Here is an 18,810-nt window from a genome sequence, read left to right as displayed (position 1 = left end):
GGACATTTTGTTTTGTGGACTCAAACACTTCACCCACCCCTCTATCGGCATAGTGGTGAGTGGATAATGAGTGAATTTTCATTTTTTTGGTGAACTATCAATGTTCAATAGTTGCACAGTCAATATATTTCGACATCTCGTAATGAATGGATGGAAAGCATCAGTGCGGGTGCAGCACTCATCAGCAGATTGATGTTCAGCCCTGTCACTCTTGCTCAGGTTGCTGCAGGAATATTGTGTCCAGACAAATCTTTAATTGTTTACTTTCCCTCTTTCAGTTCTTCTCTCCTTCTTTCGCTTGTGCTCTTGGACTTAAAAGTTTATCGATAAAAACTAATCATGCTTCTGTGACTTAGAGCATAAAGACTGTAATATATCAGGAGCACAAAATAACATAATTTAATCAAGATGGACGTTTATTGACTTTGCTGGAACTTAACAATAGCGAGCAAAATCAATCTGTGTTTGTGTCGCTGCTCTGCCGAGGCCTCGGGCTCCTAAAAGGCTTAATAGACGATGCCGTGAAGTTAAAGGTTGTATTATTCATTTACTAATGTCGTGTTAATGTTCGCTGCCGTATATGTGACAGGGATTGTTATTCTGAAGTGGGGAAACAAGAAAACACAACGTCTCAGGTGTGGCAACGATCCAGAGACACAGAATCTGACAGTTTTCACCACGCTGATCAGAGGCTGTCTGAGAAAGTCTGGGCTGTTTGACTTGAACGACATTATACAGCTACAAAACCAGGAGACCAATTTGTTGGGTTTTAAGAACATTTGTATGAAAGACGCACGTCATTGCTCTCCATGGGGCAATTTAAAAAGAGCTGCATTATTTGAAAAGTAGAATCTGATGTTTTCGGAGCTGAAACCTTACCAGGGACTAAAAGCCAGAATATTTCAGCCTCTTTTCATTCAAAATTGACCATTTTTCTTCTAATGTGTTTCTTAAGGGTTCCCATTCTTGATGGGAGTGTAATATTAGAGTGCCTCTAAACTGATTTGCTTACAGGAACAGCTTAAACCTTGTATATAATGCAGACCATCGTGAGCAGACAGGTTCTTAAAAAGCAAACACAGCCGTATTATCTACTGAGAGAATGTGAGGGCACCTGAAAAGTCAGTAACAGTCCGTCAGTGCACAGGAAGACTGTATATGCACAGAACTACAGCAATTTCGAACTACGTCTGCAAACAGTGTTGTTTCGAAAAAACATTTTAGGTAGATTTTTTATCAGTTCACCTTAATTCTAAAGCTTATTTCTTATCTGCTCATGTTTCCTGCCCTGTGTGAAGGTAGTCATACCAACCTGGAATTGTACTTTAAAATTCAAACTTGAACAATAATATCTCACCTTGGCCCTGGACACTGAGACCTCATTGTTCTCCTCTTTTGTCCTCCTGCAATCCCTCAATCTCTTTCTTCACGTCAGGGAGTCGTGTCTCCGCGATGCATGGAGGGGCGTCCCCATGGACCTTGTCCTCCTCCACCTCCTCCGACCCCGTGGTCCTTATCAGATTCTGGCTGGCTCTGGGCTCGCTCGGGCTTGGGGTTGGGCGTGCAAGGCGGGTCGGGCTGTTGCACCGACATGGTCCTGCGCAGGTGGGTGCGCTTACACAGGAAGTCGGGCTTTGCCGGGAGACCAAACGAGCCTTTCCTCAGGACCATGCGGACCGAGGAGGATTTCTTGGGTCTGGCTCTGTGTCCAAATTGAAGGGTGGAGAGGTGCGCTGCGTAGCCCTCACTCAAAAACTACACACAGAGAAAAGGGTTAGAACATCAGAAAGACCGAATAAGAAAGATTAAGTAAAAGAGAAAAATCAAGAAGGCAATCAAATGCTTAAATAGGCAGTTAGAGACACCATAAAAAGCTGCTTCAGAAAAGGATAAGATGAACAAATGGGAATTGAGCTACCTGGCATTGATTCTGGTATTTCTTCGAAGGTCTGCCAACAATATAAATCTGTGAGGGGCTTAGCCCGAGCATGTTGTAAACGGAGATGTCCTTCATGGAGCCATAAGCAGAGTTGATCTTAATATGACACTGGTGAGAGAGGACATGATCAGTCAGAGATGTGTGTGGCATTTCAATGCAGCACGACCCAAGGCTACAACACTACGAGCTTGTTAATGGGACAGAGAGTAAAGGAAATGGGGAGCTCGCTGCGGGGCAGAGAACAAAATGTATTACATGCTTTATTAGAAAGATTAACTGCACAGGTAATGTCATCGTGTCGGTTTGTGTGCGAGGTGCACCTCCTGTATGAGGTTCCTGAGGAAGATGGTCTTCTGTCGCAGGGGATCGTGAACCAAGCCTTCGGAGAAGAAGATCATCCCGTGGGGGAAATTATGCTGCGAGAGCCACGATACCACGCGCTGCTTCTGCATATCAGGCCGGCCTGTGATGTAGATGATCAGATATCCCAGGTCCTGCCAGTGCCTGCATGCAAAATACACAACATCAAACAGCCTTCAGAGGGTATTAACTCTGATCAGCAGTATTAACATGGACATGCTGAAAAGGCTTTGTCTGCACACAAGCACACACATTCTGAATTTCCATATTCTAAACCTTTTTCTTGATTTGATTTCCACACTCGGATACACGCACAAACACACACTCGCACGCATTCAGAGGTTGCTGCCAGTTACCTGACAACATCGACAGCTCCGGGGCGGACCTTGGGGTCACTGCCCATGATTGACACACTGGCAGCGAAAGAGCCGTCGATGCTGAAGACCACACACTCCATGCCCCGTGGCAACACAGTGAGGTAGGCCTCTGCACTCGTTTGGTCCCCCCTGAGGATAGGGTGGGGGAAAAAAAGAGCGAGATTGCCCATAAAACGTGAAAGTGCATTTGCTACACACGGCTGTTACTCCCTTCACGATCGACCTTTATACTCCACACACTGACACAGAGCACAGACATGGGCCCTGATTCAATAACACTCTCACTTTTTGATGTTTTGCCACGTCTGATTAGATCATGCAGCACACTCTAGACGCCACACGGATGCTTACTTGACCACCATTTTAATGGGATAGACTCCCAGGCCGAGCTTCTTGCTCTTGGGTATGGTGTATGTGACTCTGCCGCTGCTATTGGCCACCTCGGTGTCAAAGTGCACCCAGCGGCCAGACTGAGGTTGGGTCATCAGCAGGACGTCCACCTGGCAGGGGCGAGGACATGGTCAGTCTTTCATACACGACAACGCACAATCAGCGGTAATAAAAAAAATCACAAGGTCACCTTCTCCCCCGTCAGAGTGACCATGTCCAAGGGGCCGTACATGAAGCGCCCCACCAGAGTTTGATGTCCGTCCTCGGTGGCGATGATGTCGTTCACCCTGTGGTTGGCTGTGACGTTCTACGGTAGAAAACCAGACGGAGCATTAAACGCTTCAATCAGGACAATCACATCACAGGTTTAACCATATACTAACCCTGTGTCCTCCAGGTTAGTGGAAGGGACGTGAACCAAAGAAAAAGTCAACATCAAAATAAATGTTTCTTAGATATGGTTTCTGCCATTTTAGGTATTTCTCATCACACTGGTGTATGTTCAAGTCTTCATGTCTCTCACAAGTTTGGGTTGAATTAGTTATTTGATGCTTTAAAAACATCATGATTGACAGCTGAGACTGACTCCCGATTGGCCGAGCACATGTATCGATGGGACTTCGATACCAAGGCTCCCCTCCCCCAATTGGCTACTGCGCAGACTCTGGCTCCAAATGACGTCATCTGCACAAGATGGCAGCGTCCGTACCCGGGGGTATTTTAGCTTAATGTCTGGATATTGTAAGGAAGTGGAGATGCATTGTCCATCTTTATACTCAATACGACACACAGATTGCAGACGTGAGGACGAAATGGCTTTGGTGTCTGCTTCAGCTACCGAGAGGCTCGAAAATAAACACATCTAAAATCCCCTCTGGAGTTTGCCCTTGTGTGACCACGTCTGTACAAGTGTTTGCGACGTACAGCTCTACACAGCATGAGAGGAAAGAGCCGGAGTTGTCTCTGCTTAGATGTGTCAAAGCCTCTGAAGTATATGTACTGTGGGACCTCAGAGAAAAGAGTGTTAAGCCTCCTTGTCATGATCTTTTCTCCATATTTCACCATTCAGTGAGCACCTCTAAGTGAGCCGGCAGAGAAACACTAATCCCTAAATCTCTCCTTGCATAGATGGTAGAGTTTTAATAGTATATTAAGTGCACCCTAATGCATCATTTTCCAACTGGACCACCATGACAGAAATTTAACTTATAACTCCTCTGCTTTTATATGCACTTTTCTGGTCTTAACGACAACTCAAAGAGATTTACACTACTGGTCACATTTGACCTATTCTCTCTCACACACACACACACACACACACACACACACACACACACACACACACACACACACACACACACACACACACACACACACACACACACACACACACACACACACACACACACACACACACACACAGCTGGGGATCGAACCACTGACCTTCTGATCAGAGGACAATCTGCTCCATGAGCCACAGCCTCTCCAGCTTTTACGAATAAAACCTTCATTTGTTTAAATGAAGTACAGGAGTCACATCTTACATAAACATACTGTAAAGTAAAGTTTATAAGCTAAAAAAAGGCAACACCAATATATAATTTTTTTTAATTACATCTGCCAAGTAAGTTATGTTTGTTTTGATTGATTGTTTTTCAGCAAGACTACGCAGAAACTACTACAAGAATTTGAAAACACATCAACAAGAGCCAGAGGAGATTGTGAAGAGGTAGTTTTTCTAAAGGCTTTTCTACAATCAGCCTTTTCCTATCGAGCAGCGCACGCCTGGAACACTGTTCCCATAGAACGAAGGAACATCACATCTACAAACTCATTCTACAGTTCTGTTAAACGATGATTCACTGGATACGCAAACATGTCATCATCTTGTCATCTTCAGTTTAATTCCCTTCTTTTCCTGCTTTCAATTGTCTCAGTATTTCCACAAAACTTGGTGGGAGGACGGGCCCAGAGAGAACACATTAAATATCATTATGGATGAACATTGCATCAGTTATTTTTTTTAATTTTCACTTATTTCCCAGGTAATAACACATGGATCTTAATCAGGGATGTTCATTGGACCGATATCTATGAGTAATTTGGTGCAACTTGATTGAATATCAGGAGACCACTGACCCTCGGTGTTAACTTTAAAATGCTCTGCTGTTTACTGCACATCTGCACATAATAAATATTGCTAATTCAATTAGCCCCGTCCTGGTTGTATTTTAATATTTCGCCACCCGTGGGGATGATAACTGATTTAAAGAATGTGACACCTAACAGCTGGTATCCTGCATTAGCTCTGTCAAGATTTAATAGTTTGCCAGCCTGAGGTCTCACCTGCACGTCACAATATGTGCATAAATCCTCACAACCCTATGTGATACGAGGACGCCTGTCACTGTTCCCTATCTACTCCAGTTCCCCGACGCGGTGCACTGAGAGCTCTGCGTGTTCCTCTGTGACAACAGGAAAGCCTCAGTATCAGCAGACAAAACTGTGGTGGAGATGATTTGGAGAATCAGACCCCTGCCTGCCAGAGAGCGGCAAGTACAAAAAAACAACAGGCCCTCTCCAGCTGTGACAGAGACCTCTTGCCAGGCAGAGGAAGATCAGAAATAGACGCCAAGCCTCTCGGAATAGTATCACTCTGCAGCAGATGAGCCGGCCGTGTCCAGATTGAATCAGCACTGAGCAGCTCTCAATCTCCGCACAATGAATTGCTTTCAGGGTGGGGGCAACTTGTCAAGCCTGCTTTTCTCTAAGCACTCACGTCCCTTGGCCGAGGTGAGAGCCCGGACAAGATGACGGCGGAAAAAAAGAAAACCTTTGTGGACTCAAATATTGAAATGTTTCCATGACACTCTGGTTATTCAGTTCTATTTATAGCCTCATGAAAAGCAAGCAGTCACTAAATCCTCGTCTTTGGAACATGGCAGATAAAAGGAGCGTCTGGTGAATAGCAAAGTGACCTTGACTGTTCTACTCTGCACGGCTCAGAGGCATCAAGTAATTGTATGTGTCTGAGCTTCAGTGCATCAAGGTTAAAGTGTGGGAGTATTTTAAGGAGTTCATACCACAAACCATTCATGACGACCACATTATAAAAGCATTGCAACCTTAAGAGATGTGGTTAATTTTTTTTCTGCTGTGTGGGTGTGTTAGTGTTGACCACATTGCAGGTTGTGTAATATCTTGAGTTTTGTTAAAATATTCATACATTTGTTCATATAGAGTTAAATATGAGCTTCTACATTTCTGTTTGCGGTTTTGCCACTAGAGCAAACTTGGACAAATTATTACCCTTAGTTTGACGTGTGTCCTCCTCCGGAGCCATTTTTCTCGTGGACTGGAGGGAGAGAACGGAGCCGAGTCCAAATTGTCGGTTTTCTGGTTCTTCACACAGTCACATCGCATGAGCTGTCGATAAACACACACATGTATAAGAGCAGGTATGTGCACACGCAAGCCTTTGAAATCACATCTTTCTATCAGGGGACAGGTTTGTCTAGTAGTAATAACTCTCCTGAACCCTTTCCTGGTGAAGAACAGATATAATAATAATAATTTGATAGGTTTCCCACCTGCAGTTGGTTTTAATCTAATGGAAAATGTTTGTAACATGAGCAACAGTGACACAGATTCAGGTGCTAAGGGGTGAGTTGGGATACTCAGAAGATAATTACTGCTCCCGACATGAAAGCAGCCGTTCACAGACACATTCCTGACTCAATGGCCTGGACCTTGATACATAGCAACAGCGGAAGACATTTTCTTAGATACACTGAATTTGGTCTTAAAATAAAAACTAGATTTCAACAAATACATTTCTGTGTGGCTCTTTAATTCCTTGACATCCATTTAAGATATAGAGTCAAGTTGAAAACCACTGAGCCAGAATACTAATCTTCTAAGTTTATTAGCTTCCTGGTGGTACCTGATGCCACTTCTTATTTACTATACGCTCTCCTCATTCCGCTCACGTTTTCCTCTCATCGAGGACCTGCTGCTGCAGACGGTGGCGGGTGAAGAGATTGTTCTTTTTTTTCTCTCCTTCTTCTCTCGGAGCCCTGCTTGCTTTCTAATGATCGAGTTCAAACACTGCTCGTGTTTCCATTTACTTCTAATAGGACATGACACAAAATGCTTGTTGTTGTTTTTACATCTTTTTCATTATTATGGACGTACTAATGCAGGACACACAATGAACCCAGTTACAGATGTGACACATTCACAGGCAACTCAGTGGGTAGACGGTCAGATTAAGGGATTAGAATACAAAACATGCTAACTGTACTTTGCTACATTTACGATTTAAATGCCTAATGCTGTGTCCTCATTAACGAACCCCTACTTCACTATATAGGGACCTGTATACAAAGAAGTATATAGTGAGAAATTACTTTCGGACATTACTCTACAACAACAAAGTCGGATGGTGGAAAATCCCACATGAAATTTCAATGTCTCCCTCCTCTCGTCTCTCCGCCGTGAGAGCAATGCATGATGGTACATATTGCTCGGATAGTGACCATCGGTCATAAACTTCTTGTCACGATGCATTGTGGGAAACAATGAGTCTACAGCCTCTGTGATAATCAGGAAACAGTTACAATCTTAAAATCAATACATTACATAAATGGATTACTTAAATCTCCATCATTCAATGTGAAATTTAAAATTTGTTGGAGTTAATTTGAATAAACCCATTAAAACATGCACAATACTATATTTTAGGCCAATTATATGTATCCAGTAATGTACATATCTTTGTTAATGTTTGAGAACACTTAATTTACTGTTTGAGAACTACCACCTTTTGGTCCCAGCCAGCTTCCTCGCTCTGTGCAGCATTGCAGATTTACTTGCTTGTTATTTCTATGTTTTTCCATCTATTTGAAGGTAAAAACTAGGTGATATTTTTATTCAAAGATGGATTGGCTGCGAGGCGACGAAGTGAAAACAAAAGCTTCCCTGCAACTGATATTTCACATAGATGTATTTCCCTCTTGTTTACTGTTTTTCTCACTCCAACACACGGCTGCGGAAAATAAAAGGTCAAGGGAAAATTGAGTCGTCGTTCTTTTTGGCAGACTCAACATTAGTGACTCCTGGGTCAAGTTGACTCTAGGTAGCAGTGTGTGAATGCCACATTCATTTACAGCGTTACATGCAGTAATAATGTTAGACAATGGTGTAGAAATCTTTTCTGTATGGTTAACTTAACTTGTTCTGGGTTTGGGATTCATTTGTAAACTTTTGGCCTGTACAGAACACTAGGGAAGTACTGTCCTTTGTTGTTTCAGAGCAAAGTGCACAAACAACCTTTCCACCTTTCGTTTGAGAAGTTCAGTATTTTGAGATGTGACTCAGCAAGTGTCAGAAAGTGTAATCCACATTTCCCCCTGTCTTATTACAGTCTTATTGCGAGACATCATCCTGAAATGACCGTAAGACAATTATAGCAGCCTTCGCTTGCTCGGAATAAAATATCCTAATCATTCACAGAAAAGAACTAAAACATTCCTTTAGCGAAAAAAAAAATTCTATTAGTCCTGTGTGAACGGTGGGCTGAAAAAAAATAAAGTCTGCTTACCTGCCGGAGAACAAAAGCTGCTACGTCAGTGGACTCCCAGTAGGAGGCGTGGAAAAGATGCGGCAGAGCCACAGTTGGGAAGGCCGTTAGCACATCAGGGCAGTACAGAGCAAAGTCCAGCCTTTTGGAGCCCCACCAGCTACTGGAAACTAAAACACACAATACACATTCAGAGAAATAATGAAAGTGTTGGAAAAGTATATTTATTAAAGGGTAAAACAGTTTTAAAGTATTTATGTTTTATTCATATACATAAAAGAAGGAATATTGCTTGAAGATATGTTGCTTATTAGGTTGGCGTTGGGCCTGTGCGTCATGTGGTCATTAGCCCAGTGGGTTATCTTTAGGATACACGATTAAAAGAAAAACATCTTTCTGGAGCTTGGGGCCTCAGAACTCTAACTTAACCTAACTCATTATACACAATACATACTTTAACTTTGGGTACTTAGTATTCTTAACCGAGTGGTAATGGTGCAACCACTACAGTAAATGAACCTTCCAACACTGAATGAGGACATTTAAAGTCAACTGAAGAGCTGAAACCTTCATCTACAGGAGGTACTTGACTAAATGAGACAAACTCGTCTTCCCACTGTACCCTGTCATCGCACTCACTGTTGGCGATGGTGTTTCCCAGCTGGCCCATGGAGCAAATTGACGTTTCACTTTCCACACTGGTCGCGCTGCCTCTGCGACCTCCCTCTTCTCTCCCTCCTCCCTCGGTGCTCGTCTCAGAGGGCTGCTGTGAAGCCGGACCTCCTTGGGTCTGTTCTCCTTCTAAAAAGATGTTTGCGTGGCCTTGGATGCTTTCCACTGGGGAGGGGGGGATGGAGGGAGAGAGAAGAGACAAGGACAAACAAGGGAGGGAAACGCTTTGATCACACAACAACTGACTGGCCTCAATTTTTAAATCAATGCTGTTATTTTGCCTAATAGGATCGCCTCCTGCTGTGTATCGACCAGCTCTGTGTTTTATTGAGGAAAACCAAACACAAGCACTGATGGAGCCTCCTTTTAGTTTGAGTCTAGCAAAGCAACTTGCTCTGGCGCCCTGCTCACAAGTATTTATCAGGTTTTGTTCCCTCCCAGCGGAGAAGACCGTCTCCAAGCGGCTCTCTCCGATTTGTTCGGTGATGATACTGTATAACAAGAAAATGAGAGTTTTCCCCGGAGGCCCGGCTGCACCGGTCATCGTGGATCCACTTGCTATTCCCCGAGCCGAGAAGAAACACATTTCATCAATAATTTAATTGTCAGGGAGGCAAGTGTCTACCAGCTCCGTTCAATAGCACATTATGTTAAAGGCGACAACAAACTGGAGACAAAAGGAGCACAAGAGGCTGACACAGCTAAAAGGCTCAGTCTTTGACAACATTCCCACACGTCTTATTATTCTACCTGTATTATAACCCAGGAGAGTCCTCATCATCCTCTTAGCTAGGCCTTGCATGTTGCTGCTGATCTGAAACTGCAAATGGCCTGACTCTCCATTGACTCATCCGGGACCCCTGCACTGCACTGCGGGCAACGGGTAAAGTGGCAACCTCAGCCATGACCCCGTAAACCAAACAACTGTTTTCCCACACCACTGAAGATGGGATGTGATCTACTCATTTGTATGTATGTCACAAACAAGCCGAGACTCAAAAGCTCAGATGACCCCACTTATGTATGTATCATGTCACACACGTACTCGCCCCCGTTTTATTGTAAGACACATCAATCCACTGGGACGTCCTCGTAAGTGATGGAGTGGACATAGGGGAATAAATTGGGAGGGTGAACAGGGAGCAGCATGTCGTAGGAGAGCAGAGATAACAAATGAGAGCATGTGTCCCTGCTTGCCTGCAAATGTTCACCAGAACACATCGTACCTAGTTTGTTCTTTTGTGGGAGCGTCGTGTCTGGAAAAGAACAGATCCTCCTAACAGCATCGTGTGGCACAGACTTCTCTGTTTACATGACTTCCACTCACATTAAACACAAACATTACAATCGAAGACATCACCTCCTCTTGTGGACAGTGTGTGCGCTCGCATGCCTTCAGTGTATTTAACCGGGGGATCAGTTTAGGTGCATGTATCACATCTATCACCCAGAACAGTCAGCCGAGCCCATGGAGCAGCCGGTTATTGGCAGGTTAACCCCTCCCTCTGTTGACGGCGGGAATGGTTATAAATAAACCGTCAGATGCAGCCACATGGTGCGTGTTTTGTCTGTGAGGGATCGGCGTCTGTGCAGAATACAGATTAACGGCCGCTCTCTCAGGCGTGAGGGAGAATCAGGTGTGGTTAATAAATCCTCTCCGTCAAGGTGAAGAACAATCCTCAGTCAGACTATCAGGATTAAGAGGATAAGGGAATGTGACATATGCTGTGTAGTGCCGACAGATCGGGTGTTTTAATAAGAACGGGCAGGGAATATGTTTTATGAGAAAAAAACAATATTACAGAATAAGGATAATTTGGCTAATTTAACTTATAATCAGGTTTATAAAATATCTGTCACACTGTAGATTATATTATATAACCAGTATTTTAAGTTATAATACAGAAAGCTACTCTTCAATGTTATGATTAATTTAGTATTGTATTGAAACAAACAATGTAAAGACATCACATTGGGCTGTGATAATCTGGGAGAAACTCCTGACTATTTTCTGACATTTACAAAAATATATTATACCACAATATTATTACATTTTTTATTTTAATTGCTCCTGCTCGTCAGGCCGTCAGCTTCCATCGTAGCCCTCTGTCATCAGTGTGTGTGTGTGCAGGGACACTGTGAAGCACTTCAGATTAATCTCTGTGCAATTGCAGCTGCGAATCATTAAAAGTAATAATTGTTATTTGAAATCAGCTTCTCTGACCTTGATTTTGTTATTCATCACTTGCTAAAAATATCACAGCTGTATTTTCAAGGCTCTGCTTTAGACTGCAGGTGATGAGTATGAGAATGCGACTTCTACGCTGAGCTGCTGTGGTCAAATGTTTGATGGGTTTTGTGTCGGCGAAATATCAGGACCGATCTTTACCAGGCAGGTTTTTTTCAGAAATGACTGGTTTGCGAGTAAGAGATTGTTTTCCACAACAGAGCACAGATTACAGATTTGTACCGTTATCATGACAACGGAATGCGTGACACAAGTCTCCGCACATTCTCTCCAATCAAAACGTGCGTCAACAGAAAATAGGGCCATTGTACATGCTGCAGTGATTACAGCAATCGTACTTGCTCTTTAGAGTACACACACACACACACACACACACACACACACACACACACACACACACACACACACACACACACACACACACACACACACACACACACACAAACACACACACACACACACACACACACAAAACCCACCTACACCAGACAATCTGTTTTCATTAGTGAGCCCAACCCAACACCTCTGAGAGGAGATTTATTCTCTTTTTCTTTTTCAGTCTCTGGAACGTAAGCACGACTCTGTCTCTCTTTGTTTCAGCACAACCAACGAGCAGAAAGAAAGAGTGAGAGAGAGAGTGAGAGAGAGAGAACACTGACTGATGAATTTTGCATACAAATTCTAAATATGTGTGGCGGCGGGGGGGCGCAGCAAGAATCAAAAAGAGAGGAGCATCAAAAAACTGCACAGCCTGGCACTAAGGATGGAGCTACAAAGATGGAATACAGTTATGGTAAAAGAGTGAGTGGATGCCAACAAGTGTGTCTGACAATGACAGAGAAGAAAAGAGGTTAAAATAAAAACTCAGTCCCATTAAATGACGAGTGTGAACACGGAGAGATTACGACGTAATGACGAGGCAGGGGAGAGCGAAACAGCTGATGACTGTGGTAAAAAGGAAGGACAAGCAGATAATTCATAACGCGATGGAGGATGATTGCACTCTGGCCTTGAAACGTCTTTGTAACAAAAAAACGAGACAGAAAGAGACTTTTAACTCGCGACCTCCCCTTCCTGTCCTCGCCACGCTCTTTACCAACTTCCTATTAGCAAGTAACTTTAAAATAATCACACCACCGTCTTAGCGTTACCTCACCATCAGCTACGTGTTCAATATTAATGAAAAATATTACACTTCCATGTAAGTTTGACGTCTTGGAGGATCATATTTCCCACCGGAGCAAATCAATAGGAAGAGGGCTCACTCTCTCCATATTAGCAGCATTCATCATAATAAAAGCCGCATGGTTGATGGGTGTGAATGTGAAAGCCGTACCCATAGGAGTCTGCCTGGATCGGCTCTCCATGCCTTCATAACAACTAATTACCATATTACTGAGCAGGAAATGGGCAATGTGTGCCACTGTCTCTCCCGTGCGAGCGAGTGTGTGTTTGTATGTCCGCCTCTGCCTGAGAGCACCTGTCTATGGTTTTTAATTTAAAAAACGTAATTTGACAGCAGCCAAGTCCGATCAATGGAACGGCGACGCAGGCCTGTAATTAAAACCCAGTACAGCTGCAAGCCGCCGCCGCCGCCACCGCCGCCGTGTGTCTGCCTTTACAGTCCATCACCTTTATCTGCACCACTGGCTCCACGAGGCGTCAAGCGTCCTGCTTTGTGACTGCCTGAACATGATTAAATTAATAAATCACAGCGCTGGTATCCAGAGTATGATAAAAACAAACACTGCAGAATTTACTATCGTGTGTCAGACATATTTTTTCCGACACAGGTCACATACGAGCAGGAGGATTTACACGTGTGCTGCCTGTTTAAACAGCAAACACATAAACTGAGACGATTCATTGAACACTTAAAGAACACAGACACAGACTGTGTGTAAAGATGGACGATATGACAGCTCTCGGGAAGTGTCTTGATCGCCCTAAACCCTGTTTCCTCCATGTTAGTGGATGGGATATAGACCATAATAAAAAGGCAAAGTACATGACAAATGTTTCGCAAAGATGGTTTCTGTAATTTTTACTGACTCGCGATTGGTCAAAAGTGGACCTCGATACCGTGGCTCCACCCCCCCGATTGCTACTGCACAGACACTTGCTCTAAATGATGTCATTGGCAGAAGATGGCAGCATTCGCATAGAGGATATTTTTTGACTTCATTTCTGGATAGTGAGAGGAAGCACAGACGCGTCGTCCATCTTTCTATCTCAGACGAAGAGTCGCAAAGATGGAGTAAGTTACATTAGTCGCAACATCTTTTTTTTTTTACAGTACTTGTAACTAGCGCAAAAGAGCGAGTGGTGAATCAGCAGTGAGATGGAAAACAATGTGATCAAGGGAGAAGAGCTTTTCCTTTTCTCTCACAGGCTGCAATAAGATTTAAGTCCAACCGTTTTTTTCTTTTAAAGCCCAAATTTATGACCGTAATGAGCTCAAGGGATGTTTTTACAGGGATTGGCTTTCACAGTGAAACCGCTGATTAATGTTCTCGTCGACTTTATCGTTAGATGGAGAATTATGCGACTAATTTTATACCATCCGACAGAGCTCAAGCACAAGAATGACTGTTGTATTTGCTGGCAGGGTCTTTTAAAGATGAACTTTAACTTTCACAATGTTTGGTAATTGTTTTTACTTTTTCTTAACTGTGCATAAGAGATGATCATTACAGTGGGTGATATAACTGTAGCAGGGATTTTAACAAGGTGGATTACCTCATTCATTTCATCTCACTTTGTGAAAAAAAACTAAAACAATAAAGGAACCACTTCTGCTATGAACCCACATTTTATCTTGATATAAATCTTCATCATTATCATCTCCTAGTTTTTCTCCAAGTAAATGGTGAAAGAATTCTGGTGTGTTGTTCATTTTATGTCTATTTGTGTAAGTAAACTAAGCGCAACTACAATGGAGTCTAATTCCTAGTGTGTGTCCTCCTACATGGCAAATAAAGCTGATTCTGAACACGGCGCATTTAATAAATATACTTTCAGTTTTCCTGCACAAATTTTGGAATGTCTGCATGTTGAGTAAAAGGGTTTTGATTTTTTTTTAAAGCCTCAAGTCTTATCTTCATATCTAGGTTGGTGCTCACAGACTGTTAACACAAGCCATAAGCCCCTGTCCTACTTTCTTTGAGTGAGGTAGGTGGATAGAGAGACAGGAGGAACCAGGCGATGCGTCATAACTGCTGTTTAGAGCGAGTCTCCATGTCCCAAAAGTGGGCTGAAACATGCTTCAGATAAATCAGTGGCTCATTAAGGACTGTGTCTCTACAACCAGACTCTCCAGAGGGATTACAGCAGGACTTTTCCATATCTGGAACACTAATATCTCACATACTGTGCCTGATCCTCAGAGAGCTCTTGCAGGCTAAAGGTACTGCACCACAAGAAGATGAAGTATAATTACTTCCAACCTCAGGCTTTGGGGGCAGGATTTAACGCTGCCTCTGCAGGAGGTGGGATTGCAGCTCTGTATGTGTTCTGCATCCGTGCCTGTGCACATGTACACACATGGAGATTCACATTACTAAGTCATAGAATCGCTCCCCGCCACTGTAGTCTAGTCTCACAGACAGAATTCCTAAAAGGTTTCACGCCAGCTTTGAAATGCAAAATCCAGAAGGTTATTAACATGGGACTACAATTACAGTAGAAAATAGATTAACCGATGAAATATTCAGCAGGAGCTGCTCTCACATCTCCCCACACCGGTAAATTGATTTTCTAGCTTTCAAATGGCGATCTTACCTATGAGCATGGAGCGGCCGTCGCCCAGAGGGTAGCGCTGGTAGCGGGGCACAGCAAACGGTGGCAACTTGTGGAAGAGAGGCTGCAGCAGCGGCTCCAGTCTGGAGGCTGACGGGTCCGAGGGGTAGAAGAGGTTGAAGATCTGAGAGCAGGCCGGATGGAGCTGACTCACTGAGGGGCAGAGAAGAAATGGACAAGCAAGATATGAGGTGAAGCTGTGTCAGAGAAGAGCAATATTAAAGCTTGTTATTAAAGTTATTCCCTTTGCACAGACTGAAAGTCCTGTACCGTTCAACTGCGTTATGGTATATAACCGTATGTATGTGTTTTCATATACTACACAAACTCTACCCACTTTTATCTGTACATGGTTAAAATATTTATCTGTATATATCTATTCTGTATATGGCAATTCTTCAGTGTCCACCACTGTAAATACTGTTAGTTATGGCATCACTGTAGTTCTGACTTTCCTGCAATTATCTGTAAATAACTATGCGCCTTATGTTATATACAAATTGAGTTTTATTGGTGTTGTACTCTGCACAATGACAATACAGTTTAATCAAACCTAGAGGGTTAAGAAAATACAGGTGAAAACATCTGCTGGGATTTTTTTGCATTTGCAGGCTCAGTTTCTGTGAATGGATGTGTGAACCATTGAAAAACCTTTCATGTGGTGAACTACATTGAAGAGTAGAGCCTGCAAAAAATACTTGTAATTTCACCTTGGATCGTGAAGCACAACAACTTTCAATACGCGGGAGGTCAGATCAGGTGGATACGAGTTTAAAATGATTTGATATAAATTGTGTTTTTGCAGACAGTCAGTGAAAGGATGAAAACGGTGAGACAACTATGTGAGATTGAACTACATTTACAAACAATCAATTCAACTTAATTATTGTAGCACATTTCACAAAAGTTAGTGCAATTAATAGTGTGTTTTGCAGTTGATTGACAGATAATAGGACAACTGAAAATAAAGTGGAGTCTAATGCACAAACACCAAAAAGGCAGTTATCTGCATGCGTGCACAAGACATGTACACATTTTTTTCTGTATATGCGTCTATGTGAAGAATTGAACTCTCATATGTACTTTGCATGTGTCTGAGTCTTACCCTGGACAGCAGGTAGCACGGTGCGTCTCATAGCCAGCACGAGGCCCAGCGGACAGCCCATCAGGAAGCAGTCCGACACCTCGAAGTCGAACCGGCCCGGGTTCAGCACCAGACTGGGGCTGCTGCTGCCACGCAGCTCTACGCCTTCTTTCATTAAACTGAAGAGGAGACATGGACACAAAACATCGTATTTTCTCAACCAGAGAACACGTATTTTTCTTTCAGTGCTGACTGTCTCTCAGTGGGCGACCAGCTGAAAACAGTTTGTCCTTCACTCTTCGGAGGACCTGAGAGATCCACATTGAAAAACATCTTAATACCACCAAGTCAAAAAGGCTTTTGACGAAAAGTGTTTTTTTTTATCCTCAGCTCATATTTCTATTATGATTTTCTGTCCTTTTTCTGTTGTATTTTACTCTTATTTTATTAGTTGTATCCCCATACTCTGTGAAGGCGACTTAGGAACCTTGAAATCAAAGCTCTTAATTATTATTATTACAATTATAATTGGCCAGTAATATGAAGGAAGCAGGCATGATTTTTTAAAGTCTTTCTATACGACGTTCTAGATGCTGCAACAATCTTTTATTCTTTTAAAAGCTGTGAAGCAACAGCCCTTTAATATGGCGTCAGGTAAGTAATACAAAATGTATAATTTTGGGATTTAACAAATCATTTCAACCCTATTCATTGTTCAGTTGTTGAAATAAGAATAGTTAAGCAAAGAAGAGGTTGAGTGTGTGACAGAACAGGAGCCGGGTTAAATCTAAAATCCTAAAAGTCAAAAATGTGCAGGCTGAAATTGAGAAGGCAAATATCTGGTTCTTGACACAGTCAGCGCTGCTTTCGCTTGTCGGCTGGCGTGCTTCAATTCTCCGGGTCCTTGTCGGCACCAGCCCTTTATGAGCTGTTCATTCTGCATTCGCCGGCTGCATCATGCTTACAGCTGTTTGAACAGCCGAGCTCAGCCTCGTCTGTCTGCCTCTGCTCTCCAGTGAGCCAAGACTTCCCCCATTAAGTCCTGCACCGGGAGCAGGGATTAGCCGACGGAGTCTAGCCATCTTTAAAAGTCAGATCAGCAGTGCTTTGATTGTCCTTAGCTTCCATCTTAGTTTCCGTCTTCTCTCTTTTCATGTGTCCCGTCCTTCCCCTTCTTCTTGCTGTTGATGTGTCTGTTTAACTACTAAGATCTATAACTGTGGTATAAGTATTCACACAACTCCAAAAACTCCAAGACAGCAGCAGCATCTGTGTAGATCTACTGTATGCACCACAGGGATGAGTGTGATTAAAAGACAGGGTTTATACTTCTGTGGACTGATGTCAAGTGTCCAATTACACCTTTCCTCAGACGCAGGGATTCTCCATCCTAGATGGGCTGAATACAATTTTTTGCACCACATTAAGTTTAACTGCAAACTGTTAAAACCATGTTGAATAATCATGACAAACATAGCATTTGCCAATTGTTCTCTATTGGACTGTTTCTTTACGAGCAATGATGTAAAAGTCTAAACTCTTAATATAGACGCAGCAAACAGATGATGCTGATGACTCCACATTAGAGGTTAATCGTGTCTAACAGATTTTCGTATGGACATTAGTTATGGACAGAGGCTTCTTTATTCATTGCTCCTTAGATTGAACAGATGACGTCCATTTAGGTGTTTCAGGTTCTTTATCTCAACTGTAGAAGTCAGCTTTATTGCCATTTGTTTAAACATCTGTGAAATTAGGGCAAAATAAACATTCCTGACAGATTTGGGAAGAATTAGATAAAGGAAAAGAAAGGGTAATATAAAAAAACAAATAAAAAAAATCAGCCACACTGTGTGCTGCAGTGAGTTTACTCTCTTGGGTCACATGATCTCAGCAAGCGACATGTGAGATCATCTGAAAAGGAGCGAACCAGTCAGGAGGAATAACGTCAGGGAAAAGGAGTTTTAACAAACCCCCTGATGACTGGGAATAGCCACCAGGATGTGCAGGGGAAAAGAGCAAATCCAGGAGCAGAGGTAGCTCTCCGCTCGACCAGGCTTAATCAGGAGTGTAACACGAAGTGAAGGGCGAGAAGTGCGCTGCCTTGAACACAGGGTGGCATAAACCCTGAATTGACGGGATCGTGTCTTCAGCGACTGTCAGGCTGTGGTGGTGTAAGCCTAGTGGAGCATGTGATGTGGAATGGGAACACTGGTTTACTTGAATTGAGTCAACATGGCAGCTAACCCCCCCCCCCCCCCCCCCCCCCACTCCAGTCGCCCTGACCCAGCTAAATTTACCCGCAGCGCTCGGGCTCCCGCACAAACAGGCTGGCACAGGCACAAACAGGCTATTTATAGA

At 43.1% G+C, this 18,810-nt stretch overlaps 1 protein-coding gene across 2 annotated transcripts in view; it reads right to left on the bottom strand.

The window, feature by feature from the left end:
- Positions 1–18,810, bottom strand: part of pitpnm3 (PITPNM family member 3) — an 80,171-nt gene that overhangs the window by 3,052 nt on the left and 58,309 nt on the right. For both annotated transcript variants that reach the window (XM_034604428.1, XM_034604429.1), the window contains exons 9-19: positions 16,471–16,628; positions 15,348–15,518; positions 9,287–9,484; positions 8,669–8,817; positions 6,376–6,492; positions 3,257–3,373; positions 3,028–3,176; positions 2,656–2,805; positions 2,260–2,443; positions 1,919–2,047; positions 1,358–1,755 (exon numbers count right to left, since the gene is read on the bottom strand). In XM_034604428.1, coding sequence (XP_034460319.1) covers positions 1,432–1,755; positions 1,919–2,047; positions 2,260–2,443; positions 2,656–2,805; positions 3,028–3,176; positions 3,257–3,373; positions 6,376–6,492; positions 8,669–8,817; positions 9,287–9,484; positions 15,348–15,518; positions 16,471–16,628 — 1,846 coding nt within the window. In that variant the 3' untranslated portion in view covers positions 1,358–1,431. The remainder of the gene's footprint in view (positions 1–1,357; positions 1,756–1,918; positions 2,048–2,259; positions 2,444–2,655; positions 2,806–3,027; positions 3,177–3,256; positions 3,374–6,375; positions 6,493–8,668; positions 8,818–9,286; positions 9,485–15,347; positions 15,519–16,470; positions 16,629–18,810) is intronic.

This window comes from Hippoglossus hippoglossus, chromosome 13, assembly GCF_009819705.1.
Source record: "Hippoglossus hippoglossus isolate fHipHip1 chromosome 13, fHipHip1.pri, whole genome shotgun sequence".
Classification (NCBI taxonomy): Eukaryota; Metazoa; Chordata; class Actinopteri; order Pleuronectiformes; family Pleuronectidae; genus Hippoglossus; species Hippoglossus hippoglossus.
The sequence above is the reverse complement of the archived record's forward strand: the minus strand, read 5'-3'. Positions and strand labels throughout refer to the sequence as shown.